The sequence below is a fragment of the Anser brachyrhynchus genome (assembly GCF_964034855.1).
Source record: "Anser brachyrhynchus genome assembly, chromosome: 2".
Taxonomy (NCBI): domain Eukaryota; kingdom Metazoa; phylum Chordata; class Aves; order Anseriformes; family Anatidae; genus Anser; species Anser brachyrhynchus.
In genome coordinates, this window is record NC_137695.1 from 1821592 (window position 1) to 1837343 (window position 15752).

Here is a 15752-nt window from a genome sequence, read left to right on the forward strand (position 1 = left end):
TGATTTTGATTTGAGGCTAGAAATGCTGTCCTGGAATGCAAAACCTCAGCCCTATTACATCAGAATCCCCAGATATGTGAATGTTTCTTTGCGGTTTCCATTGGTAGAGTGGTGTGCTTGCCAATATTAATCTTGTGTGTATGTGTGTGCATGTATTTATATATATATATATATTATATATATATATATAGGGGGGTAGTAGGCGCTAAAAAGTGAATGTTAGTAGGCTAGAGAGGCTAGAGAGTTTTAGGAATAAAGGAATAAAATTTATCTTGTTCCCTTCAAGGCCTGGTGCACATTTCCCACTGCCGGATTAGTATCTTTGAACTGGAAAACATTTGCCTCCATGGTGAAAGTTGGTTTTTTGTTTTTTTTAAATCTTACTCCAAGTTTGGGATTCTTAGTAATTTGGCAATTCTGAGGTGTTACTACGTCCAGCTGAACAAAAGCTTCCCTGAGACCCATTCAGAAATTGAACCGGAAAGATCCACGTTCCCATCAGACAACGACACCGTTGTAGCATCAATGGCCTTGGAAAGGGCCTGCTGATTGGCTGGCAGGACATTTTGGGAGGCTGTGGTTAATTCCTCTGATTAACCACAGGGCCTCTTTTTGAAAGGATGTTGAGTCAGAACTGCCAAGACATACACATGCGTGCATGCATGCATGCTACTGGGCCTGCCTGCAGACATAGGTGCTGCAAATCCTACCCAGTGCCACAGTGGGGATCCTTCAGGGAAAGTGATTTTTTTGGATGGGGGACTTGGGTCCTTGGGGAAGGCCTCAGAAGGTTTCCCAAAACGTGCGGCTGCCAAAATGGCTTCACGGGGCAGCCCATGAGAGTGCAGCTCATGCTCACTAGTTTCCAGGGGTGTTTGTCCTTGGGAATGGTGAGACCTGGATTTACCCAGGGAAAAAAAAACGGCTTGAAGGGCAGTTCCAGGTCTCACTCATCTCCTAGCACAAGGGAGGTCCTAGCTCTGTGGAAACCACAATGCTGAATCAGGAAAGGTCCTCCAGGTAACAAAATATTGAGTCATCTGCCAGCTGAAACAACCACCTTCATGGTCTGAGAAACCTCTTTTTCAAGTAGAGATGGATGGGACATCAAATAATTCACAGAAGACCACAAAAGTCATGCATGGCCAAGCCATGGGCATAACTTCCATCATCTCAAGACGGTGTGCCACCCAACAGACCATCCTGCTACAGCCGGAGCTCAACTTAATGTTTCTAGCCAACCTGCCCTGAAGACACGCTGACCACCACTGGACATCCACTGACCTGGAGTGGCAACCCACCCTTCAGAAATCTGGCCTCACCACCCCAAAATATGCTGTTTTAAAAGGTTTGGTACTTAACCTGTGCCATTTAATTTGACCCTTGGCATAATCCTTCACTGTTTCAACTGTTGATGCATGCACACTGAAAAAGAGAAGCTGAAAGGAAACTAAGGAAACCAGAAGGACAAAACCTCAATGTCTATGATGATTTAGATTATCAGCAAAAGTGTAAAACTCATGATACAGTAACCAGATTAGGGAACATCGGTTTCATGGCTGGTGTCTTTGAATGTTGCTGTCTGCCCATTCCATCCCATGTCCTGTTGGGACGAGATCATGTTGGGGAAGGTGTGGGATGGATCTAATCTTCCTCCTTTATGTCTCCTACAGTTTCTTTGTGTCTCTTGCCTGTGTCATCTCCCTGGGAAGTAACCATCTTGACCACTTCCCCTGCCAATGGGGGCTGCAAATGAATTTTTTGAAGGTGTTCACATGGCTGAGCCAGTCATGGTAGCTCCTGGAGGGATCTGGGCAGGATGAGGCCCCTCTGATGTGGCTGAGCTGGCTTTGGGGGTGCTGAAATGACTTCCCATCAAGTCACGCACCATGCTTCCTCTCTAGGTTGTGCTCCCAGGCACTGCTCACCCTAAGGGCCCTTCCTTTCCCCCATCCTCATGGCCTTGCATTGGATTTGCTCCACCAAACCACAGGCACCCTCCACGTACCACCAGGTGAACTGATGTGGCTGCAGAGAGCCACCCCACCTGATCCTTCCTTCCCACCTCGTCCCAGCCATAATTCAGAGACCGACAAACCACGGAAGGCATAAGTACTATTGCAGATGTATTACGTGCTAAACCTGTAACCAGAGCTCCCTTTTTCCTCCTCCCTGCTGGTATGGTGGGAGACTTCCTCCCTGCTCCCCTTTGCATCTCAGCTTTCCGCCAGCCTGACCTCAGGGTAGAGACTTTACAGCAGCCGAATGGCTTTGGGAGAACAGGAAACAAAAACAGGGCTGGAGATGGCTTCTGCATGAACTCAGAGAGTGTATGGAAAAAAAAAAAACAAACACAAAATAAACAAAACCCAGCCACCACGGGCATCCACAGGCTGGATGTGCCCCCTCCCACAAAGGTCTCTGCATTCCCCACTCCCTGCGGTTTGGAAATCTTCCAAGTGCGTGACCCTCAGAGCAGTTGGCTGTTACATTTTCATACAGTGCTCAGGGCTGAACCTGACTCCTAATTTGTCCACTTCCACTGATGGGGGGGTAATTTGCATTGATCTGAGTCCAGAAGAAAACTGCTTTCCTCTGCAGGACGGCTCGGAGCTACGTCAGAGCACCAGGTATGGGGTTTGGAGGCCCCATCCCCTGTGAAACCATGCCTATGCTTTCCCTCTTTCATTGCAGTCAGTGTAGAACAACCTGTATGAAGAATACTTGTGCTCCCTCAACTTTTAGTATGAGCACATGGAGTCATAGTGGATATGGTCCTCCAATTTGATGTTAGATGTCTGTGGTGTGGATGGCTCAGTCAGAGCTGGCCACCTGAGGTCTGGGCTGCTGGAAGAAGGTATTTTAGGTAGAATAAGGTATTTGAGGTTTCAATTCATTGAAAAATTATGCAGTTCATCACAGGATGGTGCCCTCAGCGACCAGCTGCATTGACTGGGTTGTCACTGACAGTAAGACGAGCCCAGGGTGGGTAGCTCAGATAAAGGTGTTTGAGTTTAGGTAACAATTCCCATCCATTCAAGTCTCAGATGAGAGGTCTTGTCACTCTCAGGATTCAATTTGGTTGTCCTTGCACGTATCCCATCATTTTAGACACCCAAGTGTCCTGCCTGGCTTCAAGCTGCTTTTGCAGAAACGAATGAGATTAACTCTCATATTTATATGGCATTCCCATGCAGATGTTTCTCATCCTCCAGGACATCTCATTTGACTCTGGACATAAACATAACCTAAGTTTCAGCAGCTGGATGAGGCCTTCAGGGCTTCACTGTTTGTGTGCCCTGTTTCCTTCCAGTGTCACAGGGAGAGACTGGCTCAGACTGAGAAATCTGAATCTATGTATCTATGATTATATGATTTATTGCCTAGGTGGCTGGTGGAAAGTTAAAATCTGAACATCATTGCATTGTGCCTTGTATCCAACTTTCTCCTTTCAGCCTTTTTCTTCCCTCCTGCGTGAGACAATGGCAAGATGGCAACATTTATACTGTGAAGCTGAAATGGATCCAGTGGTCTTCTGAGGGGTTGGCAGGCAGTGCTGAAGGGTGGGATTAGCAGTGCATTAGGAGAGAAGAGTATGTAAGGACTTTCCAGATCAAGTATCTGCAGAGTTTCAGAAAGCTGCTGATTCAGATGCTGCTAATGACATGTTTGAAATTAGCAGGGACAGCATTTTACTGTTCTGAATGATAAGAAAAGTCAGAAAGTCTCTGTCACTAGCTCTAGTCACTGATTTTCCTGCCTCTTTTATTTTTTTTAATTAATTAATTACTTTTTTGTTGAATTATTTAATAAAAGGTGTCACTTAAAAAGCTTAATGGCACGGAGAAGGAATATTTGCAAAAGGCACAAAATAGTTGCTGATTTCTAAAGCTTAAAGAAAATAATTGTGTTGAACGTGACCTTTTGTGGTGTAATTCTGTTACCCTCATCCATGGAGGTGTCAGGCACCTCAGAACCCCACAGTCTGGCTAGGGACTGGGGTAGGAGTCAGCTCTCAGAGCAAAGCACCTGAAATTAGCTGTTTAAATGCGTCTCCAAGTGTGTTGAGGGTCTATGTTCACATGATAGTCAACAAAGGAAGGTCTTCAGATTCGGTTGCCTGCACCCAAGTACCAGGTGCTGTGCAAGATGTCTGAGGATATCCACATGGACCCCAGACACTGTTCCAGAAGAGCATGGGTTTCATAGGTATCTGCCAGCCTTGTGCTGATGTTTTAAGTAGTGTAACACATCTCCAGTGGCTCTAGGTGTCTAGGTTGTCTAAGAGCAGGCAAATTAATCAAACCCCTTAACTGCAGTCACCATTAAAAAATGGAAAAGGGTGGGGGGAAGTTTACATCTCAGAAGCCAGCTGAGCTCTTTGGATGCCCCATAGTAGCATATATTCCTGAAAGGTAACCCTTTTCCATGTCATGCTTGGTGGATCTATGGTATACATAGCCACAGGACATCCTGGAGCCACAGAAAAAATGTGCCACAAATCCGCTGTTCACATTAATGGTGGAAAAATCTCCAAATCCCATGCTACAGCCACATGCTCAAAATGCCCCACAGCTGTAGGCTTTTGGAGGCTATGAGTAGGGAGAAAATTTTCTTTGCTTGCAGCTTTTATAAACTGCTCCTAAGCACCTACTATGAGTCAGCAGTAAATATGGGATAGGAGGGAACTGCGTCTGACCATGTGTGGTCTTTCTTGTGTTCTGATGTGAAGTATTGTTATGTTACTGTTAGAAACCATCAGACTTTCTCAGCAGACTGTAGGCATAAAATATTATCAGCAACACCGCACTAAAAGGCGCTTCAGCATTTGCAGGAACCCAATAGACTTACCAAGACTATAGACATGAAATGAGGACTGCATGACAAGATTGCTTGCAAGAATAAAGAACAGGTCTCGATGATGCATTTTTATTCCTACGCATACTTTAAATCAGCTATCCGTCTTTCGTGATGTGAATGCATGACACTTTGATGGCATTTCATCTGCGTAGCTCAGTCTACACTGAGTAAACATGTTTTATGCCATCAGTTTGAGGCTACACAAAGTTATTGGCTCTTAAAAAGACCCCAGAGGGCTCCAAGAACAAAGGCCAGGCATACAAGATCTTTGGTCTGAACAATGGAGTTTAGATAAAGCAGCCCTGGACCATGCTGTGCCTTTCCTATTGTGTTTGGTATGTGATGGGGTTCCCGAGGCCTCTCTGATTTCTCTGGGAGCAGTAAAAACACCATGATATAAACAAGCAGTAGGAGAGGAAGACGGGATTGGTGGGCTGAGGTTTGGTCTTAGGATGGTCCATCTTACTAGGCTGGTGGTTTCCAAGCTGAGCTAACCTCCCAAGTAGCTGGCACATATTCCCCTTCCCCATGATTTCAGTAGATGTCACATTTACCCTTAAGCTCATCCTTGAAAAAAGGATGGGTTTGTCCCATTTTCAAAAAAAAATGTGTTTGGCATAAGTGTTGTTTTTGGGGAGATGGAGGAAATTTCTTCTTAGTGAGCAAAATATGCCATTTCTTCTGCCAATGTCTGAAAAGGTGAACAGAAAATTGACCGTGCTGAAGGTGCTGCTATTAGCTGGCTGTGCAAAAGGAAAGGGGTCCATGGTTGAAGTGTTATTATGCTTTTTAGAGAGGTATTGCCTTAAATGCTGTCTGCTAATGCCAGGGCCTCATCAGGACTTCCCGTGTGTGCCACATTTTATCCAAAGCCTGAGGAGCCTGGACAAGGCAGATCACCCTGAATCCTATTGTTCAGGGAACCCAAGAAAGTGCTGAGGAGAGCAGCCAAAGGTCCTTTGAGCCCTGGTTCCTGTCTCCTCCCTGCCTAGGAGCTGACATCTAGGGTGAAGTGTGAGAACAGAACAAATATAGATAAATATATATATGTACCTATGTGTATATATAGTATCCAACGATCCATCCAGTGATTATGTAGCAGTGCTGAATACCCTCTCCTGATGTTCAGCAGCCTGTGGTGCGGTGACATGAAGCACAGCAGACAGACAAACAGCTGGTGTTTAACCACACTGCCTTCCTCAAAGAGTGAACACCAGCCAATCTGTTCCCCTCCCTTCCCTCGCCCTCCTGTCTCTCTCTAAACACTGGAGGGAAAATAAACAAAGCAGGGCTGCCTGGTCAGGGTGCTGGGGTGGGAGGCCACAGCTCTCTGTTCAGAGGCAGGGAGACCTTCAGAAAAGCCAGAGTGAAATTTGGATGGGGGATGGCCATGCACAGCTCTTGGGGAGGGTGATCGTTCTTGGGAAATAAGATTTCTCCTGGTCTTTGCTACACCGGTGAAAGGTTATCTTAAAAGCAGAATATGAGAGTTTGAGGAAGCAACCTGTGGTGGAGAGATGGCTTTCAGCACAAAGAAATCCATCTTATCTTCCCATGGTGTGCTGCTAGGACACCTTCCTCTGAAACTCCTTCCCATCCCTCACTGAACTCCTGCCTTCTGCAGACCATGTCTGAGAGATGGGTCTTCGTGATAAGATTAATGCTATCTGCAAGGTATTTGGGGAGACACGTTCCAACAGCTAGCTGCAACCTACCTGCTCCCCTGGTGAAAGAGAGGACATCAATCTGGGCTGTCAATCCGGCGTCCTTCAGCAGTGCTAATTTTCCCTTAGAAAACAGCCCAAGAGCAATTGCTCACTGGGCAGTTACGAGCTGTTAATTCTCCTGGCTCTGATGGCTTTAGCATACTTTGCTAATTTCAGAAAGTGGTTTCCTTGCTGCTCTGTGTGAAATAATCCTATTTATATGGTTCAGGAAAAGGCAGCAAGAGACAAACTTTCTCTGGGGCTCTCTGTGTACTGCTTTGGTCAATCTTATAATTATCCCACAGTGGCTAAAATGAGAAAACTACACACCTAAACAAACATGCGTGGACATATATATGTGTATGTGTAGATGGACGTGGGTGTTTATTTAGGTCTGTGTATCTGTATATAGAGCTATCTATGGCTATAGGCCTATTTCTAGAGATAGCAATGCAGATATATATAGACAGTTGCAGACAGACATTTTTTTCCTAATGCTTTCTAATGCACGGCTTCTTAAAATTTTCTCTGGTTACATCTGCTCAGATGCTGTCCTACTCGGAGTAGTAGGACAACATCTGAGTATTTTGATCTCCTTTCAAAATGTTGGTTAAATGCAGCTGTTACTCGTGACGCAAAGATGCTGTTCCCCAGGGGGGGAAATAATAATAGAAAACAATCTCTCTCTAAAGACGACTAGACTATCTTGCCAAATTCCCTGATTCTGACATCTCTTGACATATTTACTTCAAGAAAAAAATCAAAGGAAGGTTTATTAATACCAGTGCTTCAGAGTCATGCTTGGGTGTGAAAAACAAGAGCTCTTCCCTGCGCTCTGAAAGTCATCCCCCAACCAAGAAAAAAAAAAAAAAAAAAAGAGGGTTGTTCCTTTTTTTCTTTTATTTCCACAGTGCTTTTCATACCGTAAGGCCCAATGCCAATGGACCCTCAGTGGATGTATATGCATTGCTTCACTTGTCACTAAAATGCAGCCACATCTGGGACAAAACATGGCAACTACACAACAGCATGCAACATCACTATGAGGTGAGTGCAGGGCTGGACAGTGGCCTCATGCAAATACAAGGTTAATAATAATAATAATAATGAATAAATAGTGTTGTTGAAAGGCTTGTGGTAATCAAAATTCAGTTCAAAAGCTGGGAGAAGCTTCCATTATTCCTAATGCTCTTTGGCCTGGGCAGGCATCACTTAAGCAGTACCAAACTGTCCAAGTAATCTGAACAATGAAGGTGGTCTAATTTGTCTTGTCATTAAATACCGTTACATCCATCTCTGTGTAGCTAGAGCAGGAAAGTAATGGCAAAAGATGACTGAGCCTTGTGAACAGAATAATGATGATAATAAGGTTCTTGGGAAGGTTTAATTAAAACAGTTCATAAAAGTAGAGGTCATAGGGAGGAGTAATTTTCCAAGTAGGGGCAGAGCAGTGAACAAAAATGCATCGTGACTCCTCATCTAATGTTTCTCTGCTGTTAGGAAGCACTGCCCAAGTGCCTCGTCTGTGAACTGACCACCTTTGCACTGAGGGGACAGACAAATACATGAAATCCAGGGAAAGAGATTTATTTTTTTTTTTGACTTGCTCAGGTGGAGAGGTCTGCAGCAGATGACTCCCACCACAGGACAGGACATGGCTGAGAGTAGTGGTAAAGGGGAGTTGAAATGCCAAGAATCTGATGTGACCTTGTAAAGCTCTGTGTGAGATGCTCAATAACTCCATGATCTACTCCAGAAACTTCCCAGAAACCTCTCTGAGGCTAAAATAGCTCTTTCCACCACATTGACTGGGAGGAGACATGTCCTGCCAAAGCTGTTCTAAAAGCAAATGTCTTCCAGTGCTGAGACACCATGCTTAAGTAGCTGGAGCAGTACCTGGCGTGTGCAACCTTGTCTGTTCCTTGACTTCATGATACAACATATGCAAATGCAGAAATAATCTCTTTCCTCATTAAACAACTTCATTCTCCATCCCTGGAGACATTCAAAGTTTGTCTGGACATGGTCTGGGACAACCTGCTCTACGTGGCCCTGCTTAAGTAGGGTGTTTGTACCAGATGACTTCCAGAAGTCCCAGCCTCAACAAATTTGTGATTAAAATGTTGCTTCACCGGTGAAGAAAAAATACAAAAACTATGCTGTGGTTGGATTTAAAATTAAGAACATTCTCCCAAAGGGACTGTGTGTCATTTTCAAGCCTGCTCCCCACCGTGAAGTTTGTGGTTAGATCTTTATCTCCAACTGTCTGAAAATAACCCTTGCTGCAAATGATCAGTCCCTACTACCATATCCCATATCCAAGGAGGACGTCTCCCAAATACCACTGAGAAATAGAGATTTCTGCTAAATACTTCACAAATTGTGAATAAAGCAGCAACCGCATGAGGATGGAAATGTCTTTCTCTGTGAAAGAAGAAGCTCACATCCTCTCAGGTGACTCCACTGACAGCAAAAAAAAAAAAGTTTCTGCAATGCACTTGTCTTGGGAGAAGTTCAGAAGCACTGCAGAAGCACTACCCAGCTGAGTCCAGGCAGACAGGTGAGAAATGTCAGCTACTGCTTTGCCTGCCATCTAAATGTAAAGTAAGCACAAGTAAACAAGTAAGGCCCACAGATCTGATATGTGTGTGTGTATATATATATATATATATGCACATGAATGTTTGCCCAGGAGCATACCGAACCCTCTCCATGTGCTATGAATCTCTTTTCTAACTTCTGGACTAGTTTCCCTGCTTCAGGATTGCAATTACACCAGAATTAGTTCAAGATCTGCTCTCACATGTTCATGTTCTTTAGCACTGGACTTTTCCCTCACCCATCTCCAATGAACAGATCATGTAAAACCTCTGATCCTGTAGCTTATATCTTGCAACCAAGAGGTTCTCTGACAGACACCTACAGAAGCAGGATCGCTAATGATTTGTTTGTCACAGCTTTTAGCTCTCTGCTTGTGCATCCCCTAGCACAGACAAGCACATACACAAGGGAATAATTAATAATAATCTGCTAACAAAAATATTGTTTGGTGGGAAGAGGGAGTCTCAATGACATGGAGCATAACCCCTAACCACTTATTAGTGCCTCTGAGCCTGCTCCAAGTTTCTCCACGATCTCTTTACAAATGGGATTGTGGCAGCTGGGGGAACCCTTCCTGGCTTTGAGGACAATTTCCCATTCAAATAATTCCCATCAGAACAACGATGTGGCTTTGGCAAGCTTGGATGCGGTCTCCAATAGGAGGCAGCAAGCTAGGGCTCATCAAGGGTTTTAAGTGTGACCGTACTCCTTAGGCTAGCTCTGGATGAGGGGCTAACCCCATGCCCCATGCCCCAATGCAGTTGCCTACCCTTTCCCTCGTCTCGTTGGTGAGGAACTTGGCACATTCACTGTAGTTTGCCCAGGTGCGGTTGTTGCCTGGGACCAGCTCCCAGCTTCCATTCAGGTCACACCGGCGATACGCGTGGCCTGTGGGAGAGAAACGAGAGTGTAAATGGGGCTGGTAGATCAGGAGAACCTCTTCAAAAGGTGGATGCCATCAACTACAATACCTCTTGCCTGCTTTGAAGCTCAGCTGCAAGAGCACAATTTCCATCTCCTTTGCAACCTTAATAGTTTTCTAACTGAGAGACCCCAGACAGCTAATAAGAAGTTGCACTTAATTTAGATCAAGATATTGGTTCTAAAACTAAGGGGAGAAAATGCAAAAAGTTCCAAAGCACAAAATCACTCTCAGAGATGCATCTCTCTCTACAAAACAAAACAAAACAAACAAGCAAACAAACAAAAACCCACAAAGAGAAACCACTGATCCTCATTATGCCACTCGTAACTTTACTGATGAGTACATCTCAAGGTAGAGTTTTCTATGGCTCCCCTCCTTATGATGATGGAGGAAGTAGAGGAGGCATGGTTTCATTCTGGGATTCGACTTACAGATGGAAACATCCATGTTCAGAGGTCTGTGTGGGGTACAATTTCATGAGCTGTGTGTAAAAAATACTATTACAGTTAATGGGGATGAGACCAATCAAGAGATCCATCTGTCCAGTGACTACAGAAGGACAGTTTGTAGAGAGATCTGCTTCTACGAGTCTTTATACGACACTTACCCTGTGTGACTTGACCAGTGGATGCCAATGAGGTGGGGAATCCATGCCCTGTTGGTTTGTGGAAGAAAAAGGGATGGATCACCTGTTCCTCCTGGCTTCTAACACGAAATCTATGTGCGTGGGGTCTCCGAGAGAGGACATCTGTCAAGGGTTAAACTGGCTCAGCTCAGTTTCTTATAGAAAAGGCAGAGCAGGCTATGTGCAACCAGAGTGCATGGAAATATAATTACTTGTTTTCTGAAAACAGCAGCAGTGCTCTGCTGGGAACATATAATCTTAATTCTCTAATTTCATAGGCTTTGGGTGCACAGCTTTGCCCGAGAAAAGAGAATACGTTAGCTTTGAAAATACTCTGAGGGGCGAGTGTGCTTCAATTGCTTCTAAAAACATGCACAGACTTTGTGGCACCAGAAGCAAGCCAAGAAATGTGCTGCCTGAGGGAAAGTGAGATAGGGAGGAATTCACATGTTCTGGTTACCAGCGCTGCTCTCAGATAGCCACTGTAGGGGTCTGGGCAGAGAGCAGGGGTTACAAGCAACAAGCTGGTGGAGTGAGGAATACAAATCAGGAGGATATCTTATAGATTTCTGTTGCTACACAAAATTTGTTGCAGCAAACAGATGTGCATTTGAAACCCTCCAGGACTATCTGGTTGTAGTTACCAGCCATTGCAGTCTGGCTTTGGCAGGTGGGAAATTTGGGATTGTTTATGTTAAAATAGTGCTTTTCTTTTTCTCTCAATGTAAAATAAATAAATAAATAAGATAAAATAAGATTAATAAAATAAAATAAAATAAAATAAAATAAAATAAAATAAAATAAAATAAAATAAAATAAAATAAAATAAAATAAAATAAAATAAAATAAAATAAAATAAAATAAAACAAAATAAAATAGGAGTGTCTTTACTCCTTGTTCGGTGACTCCCCTGCTTAGATGGGAGTCACCATGTGATAAGCAAAGGATGCGAAAGAGGATTTCTAATTCTCTGACTCCCAGGTCTCTCCTTGCTGCAGCTTTCCAGGCTCTTCTGACACCGAGGACAGCACCTACCTTTGTGATTGAAGTCGTAGATGTACTCTGGACATGGCATAGCCACCACTTTGCCTGGCACGCCTTCCGGCCAGCAGACAATACCATCCCACTCAGGAAGACAAAAGCCATCTGGGGAAGAGACACAAACATAAAAAGGAGTCACTCAACCTGCAGAGGTGACATTTATCCCTCAGACCCAGAGTTTTGAAAGGGTTGTCCATGAAAAACTGCCAACACTGCTCTTGGGCATCATTCCATTTTTCTTCTCAGTGTTTAGCTCCAGAAGGCGTAGCATCTCCCAGGTTTTAGTTCAGAAGGATGTGGTCGGCTGTGGGATAACTGGTGAGCACTCTCTGAGAGGGGGCAGCACTTTTCTTCATCCAGAGGGTGGTGAGGCACTGACACAGGCTGTCCAGAGAGGTTGTGGATGCTCCATCCCTGGAGGTGCTCAAGGGCAGGCTGGATGGGGCCCTGAGCAACCTGATCTGGTGGGTAGCATCCCTGACCATAGCAGCGAGATGGAATTAGATGAATTTTAATGTCCCTTCCAACCCAAGCCATTCTCTGGTTCTGTGATTCTGGAAGCTTGCTTTTACCTGTGAGCTGGAAAAGAACAGAAATGGGGCAGGAGAGCAGAGTGGAGAACAGGAGGACTTGAGCACTCAGGACTCTGCAGACTTCTGGGCAACCTGGAGGTGGCTGAGGGAGCTTGGCTGGATGTAGGCTTGATGTGGCAGCAGAGGATTAAGCCTGGGCTACTGTACCATACCAAGGAGATAAAATATGTTGGGGTTACATTATTGTGAGGCTCATACCTAGCAGTTCAGGCCTCCCTGAAAGGCAGTCATTCCCACAGATGAGATTGGTTGTGATTTCATGCCTAGAGACCATCAATCCAAATTCAGCTATCATCTTTACTTATCTTTTGCATCAGCCTGTGCTATGCTGCACCACAATGTTTTGCTGCTTTCCCAGATGCCTTTGCATGCCTCATTTTGACTCCATTAGCCCCAGATTCCCTCTCCCCCTGTTTCCCTGGGATGTCATCATGGGGCAAGATGCAGGTCATGCACTGATTGATTTGGAGCTGTGCCCATGCTAATTGCCTGGCAGTGTACACATGCTGATTGACGCTCCTCCGCCTGCTGCCAAGCACAGCATACGATGGTTGAGTTTTCCCAGCTTTTCCCCTTGCTTTCTCACTAGTTTGTATTTCTGCCTTTTGTTCAGTCACCAATTTTCACAAAATGAGAAGAAAGAAAATGGGCAGGTGGAGAATATCCTGGGAGAAGTTTATCGCTCTGTGTGGTACCACTTTGAAAGTCTAAGTGCTACTTCCTAACTTTTTGGGAACGGAGTGGTGTGATGGTTGTTAGTGGATTTTTCTTCAAATCATCCTTGTTATACCTTTTTTTCCTTGAAGAAAGCTAAAATACACTTGAAGGAGAAACCCTGCTTCCCCCCATGAGGTCTCCCTCTTCCCTCTGCATATGATAGTTACTTGAAGAAATCTGATTTATGTGCTTTGTGCAAGGAAAAGCAGAAGGACAAACTGAGAAAAAAGTCCTTTCTCACCTCATACACTTTTCTAAAAATTGTCGAGTATGTGTAAGTAAGTATTTAAAGTACTCTAATTCTTGTTTTGCAGTTTGCTGAAACTTGAGAAGTAATTAAGCAGGTCTTCTATCACCCCGAAATCATGAGAAACTTTGCTTCTCTCTTCACTAATAGACGTCCTGGACAATCCTGCAGAGTACCCTATGTGAGCAGGTGGGCTGAGAGGGGTCAGGAGGGAGTCTGTTCGCCATGGGGTTTGTCACCGGCTTCCAAAAGAGCTGAGAAGCAGCCCTGGTTTATTTGGTGTGCAAGGGACAACGCCACCACTTGCCCACATTTGAAGGGCCAAGACATCCTCCAGGCTGCTAGAAAGCTGTGGGAAATGACCCCGTGTTCAACACCACTTTTAGAAGAAGGAAGCCAAATCCACCCTCCACCTCCTACGTCCTTCCAGCTTGTTGGTTGCCCCTTCCCTGCAGCTTTTATTCCTAAGCTCCCATTCCCATGAGGGAGCACGTTCCCGTGCTGAAGTGTGGTTCAGCATGGGCTGTTTCCCATCCCTGAGGAGACTGGGAGGACTATGTCCCCAAATTTAACCTAGTGCTTGCATACTCATTTCAGTTGGGCTGTGTTAACCACCAGTTAAAATCCAGCTACAGTAGCACATTTGAAGTGAAAACCAATTGCTGGTGAATCTGCTCGAGCTCCGCTTTCAGAGCAGCCCCTGGACTCTGTACCAATGGCAGCCCACAAAAGGAGTTTATCAACGGCACATAAAGTGTCTGACAGAGAGAAATTACATGAGAATCAAAATAAAATGGAACAACCTGCTCTTATCTGCAAAAGAGCTCCACTAGCAAAGAAATGATAAGCATGGTCAAGATCTCAGAGTGTTTCATTAATATTAAAGCTGGTGCTTTAGCAATCTTTCACCCAAACGGCAATTTATCCTTTATAATGCATGTGCTTTCACAAGATTAAATAAGAATCCAGGTTTGCTTTAAAAACCTTTAGCTGGTGTGGTGCCTTTCAGGGTCAGAGCTGACAGTGATCAATTCAGTTTGCTGGCATTTTTGGACATGAAAAACGTCAGAAAAACTCATAATTTAACAGCCTATTCCTTATCTTTCATTTAGTGTTGATGAAAAGGACCAGACTAATGACCGCCTATCTTCTAAAGCATTTACTAGGAGTGGGGGAAGAGGAGCTAGAATTCCTTGGCATCAGTGTGATAAAAAGGAGGAAGAAGTTTATTGCATGTTCTCTGCTCTGAGTCACATTAGAGGAAGATTAATACTAGATTTCCTATTCATGAGAACTGCGTAAGCCCTGCCATTTGGCTCATTGTGTTGCAGGATAACTTACACCATGAAAAACAGTTTATTTATTTTTTTTTTAGTTCTCTCTAAAGATCAAAAGAAAAAGGAAAAAAATGTCCCACAAAATTTGGATTAGGTCAAAATGTCATTGCTTCTGAGTTCTTTCTGCAGACAAGAAAATAAATAAAGATTTCATTTAGCCCTCAAAGTGCTCTTGATTAAAATAAAATAATTCTTCTTACAAAATAAATAAATTTGGGTAGATTTTAAAATGAACACTATGGAGAAGCAACAATGAGGAGAGGAAAAAAAGTGATCTGAATGCCTGCTGTGGAAGTCCTTCCACTTTTCTAATGTGTTCAGAATGACTTGCAAAGTTCAGCCTTCCCTCGTGAACAGTTTCATTAAATATCCCACAGCAATTTTTGTCCAGAAAATGTTAATTTGAAAAAGTGTCTGGTGGTACTCCTTCCCATGTTGTAAACACCACCCCCCCCCAACACTTGCAATAGACAAATGCAAAGGAAAACCGATACTTTCTGGATAACAGAATATCAAATTATTTACTTTTGCTTCTTTATTCCCTACTGTCACCCCCCACAGAAGCAGAGGGTTGAAGGCGCTGTGCAGGAAACATGGTGAAAACTGGCATTGGGACCCCTGTGGACTGCTGCTTTATCATGTGGGCAATCTGGGGAGCCATCAGCTGTCCCAGAAATCTGAAAAAAAAATAATCTCTGGCATATCTCACTGCATCTGAAATCTTCCAGTGCCTCTATGTGTTTACCCATGGAATTGATTCGTTAAAGCCATCAAGGATCTCATGGGACTCAATCTTCAGGAAGCATCTGAGTTTCCCCCCCAAAAGTGCAAACGAATCTGTTGCCACTATTGTGAACTGTTTTGACACAAACATCTTTAACCTCTTCTCCACCTCTTCACCTCCCACTCCTTCTCCCGCCCGGCTCCATGCTTTGAAAACCCATTTCAGACAAATTCAAAAGAAGGGTAAGAAATCTCAGTTGTCATTTCCTTCCTGCAAATTTCTCTGGGAGCGATGATTTGTAGAGACCTCCACCACATCCTTTCCTGCCGCCATCACCCCACTGTCTCTCTGGTCTGCACAGCAGACACCTTTACAA

The 15752-nt window shown here is 44.2% G+C and overlaps 1 protein-coding gene across 4 annotated transcripts in view; it reads right to left on the reverse strand.

Moving 5' to 3' along the window:
• Positions 1-15752, reverse strand: part of PTH1R (parathyroid hormone 1 receptor) — a 124945-nt gene that overhangs the window by 33572 nt on the left and 75621 nt on the right. For 2 of the 4 annotated variants that reach the window (XM_080579504.1, XM_080579505.1), the window contains 2 exons: positions 11753-11863; positions 9937-10055 (listed from right to left, as the gene is read on the reverse strand). In XM_080579504.1, the coding sequence (XP_080435630.1) occupies positions 9937-10055; positions 11753-11863 (230 nt within the window). Of the gene's footprint in view, positions 1-9936; positions 10056-10699; positions 11711-11752; positions 11866-15752 lie in introns of those variants that run through there. The other 2 variants (XM_080579506.1, XM_080579507.1) reach the window with 2 other exon arrangements.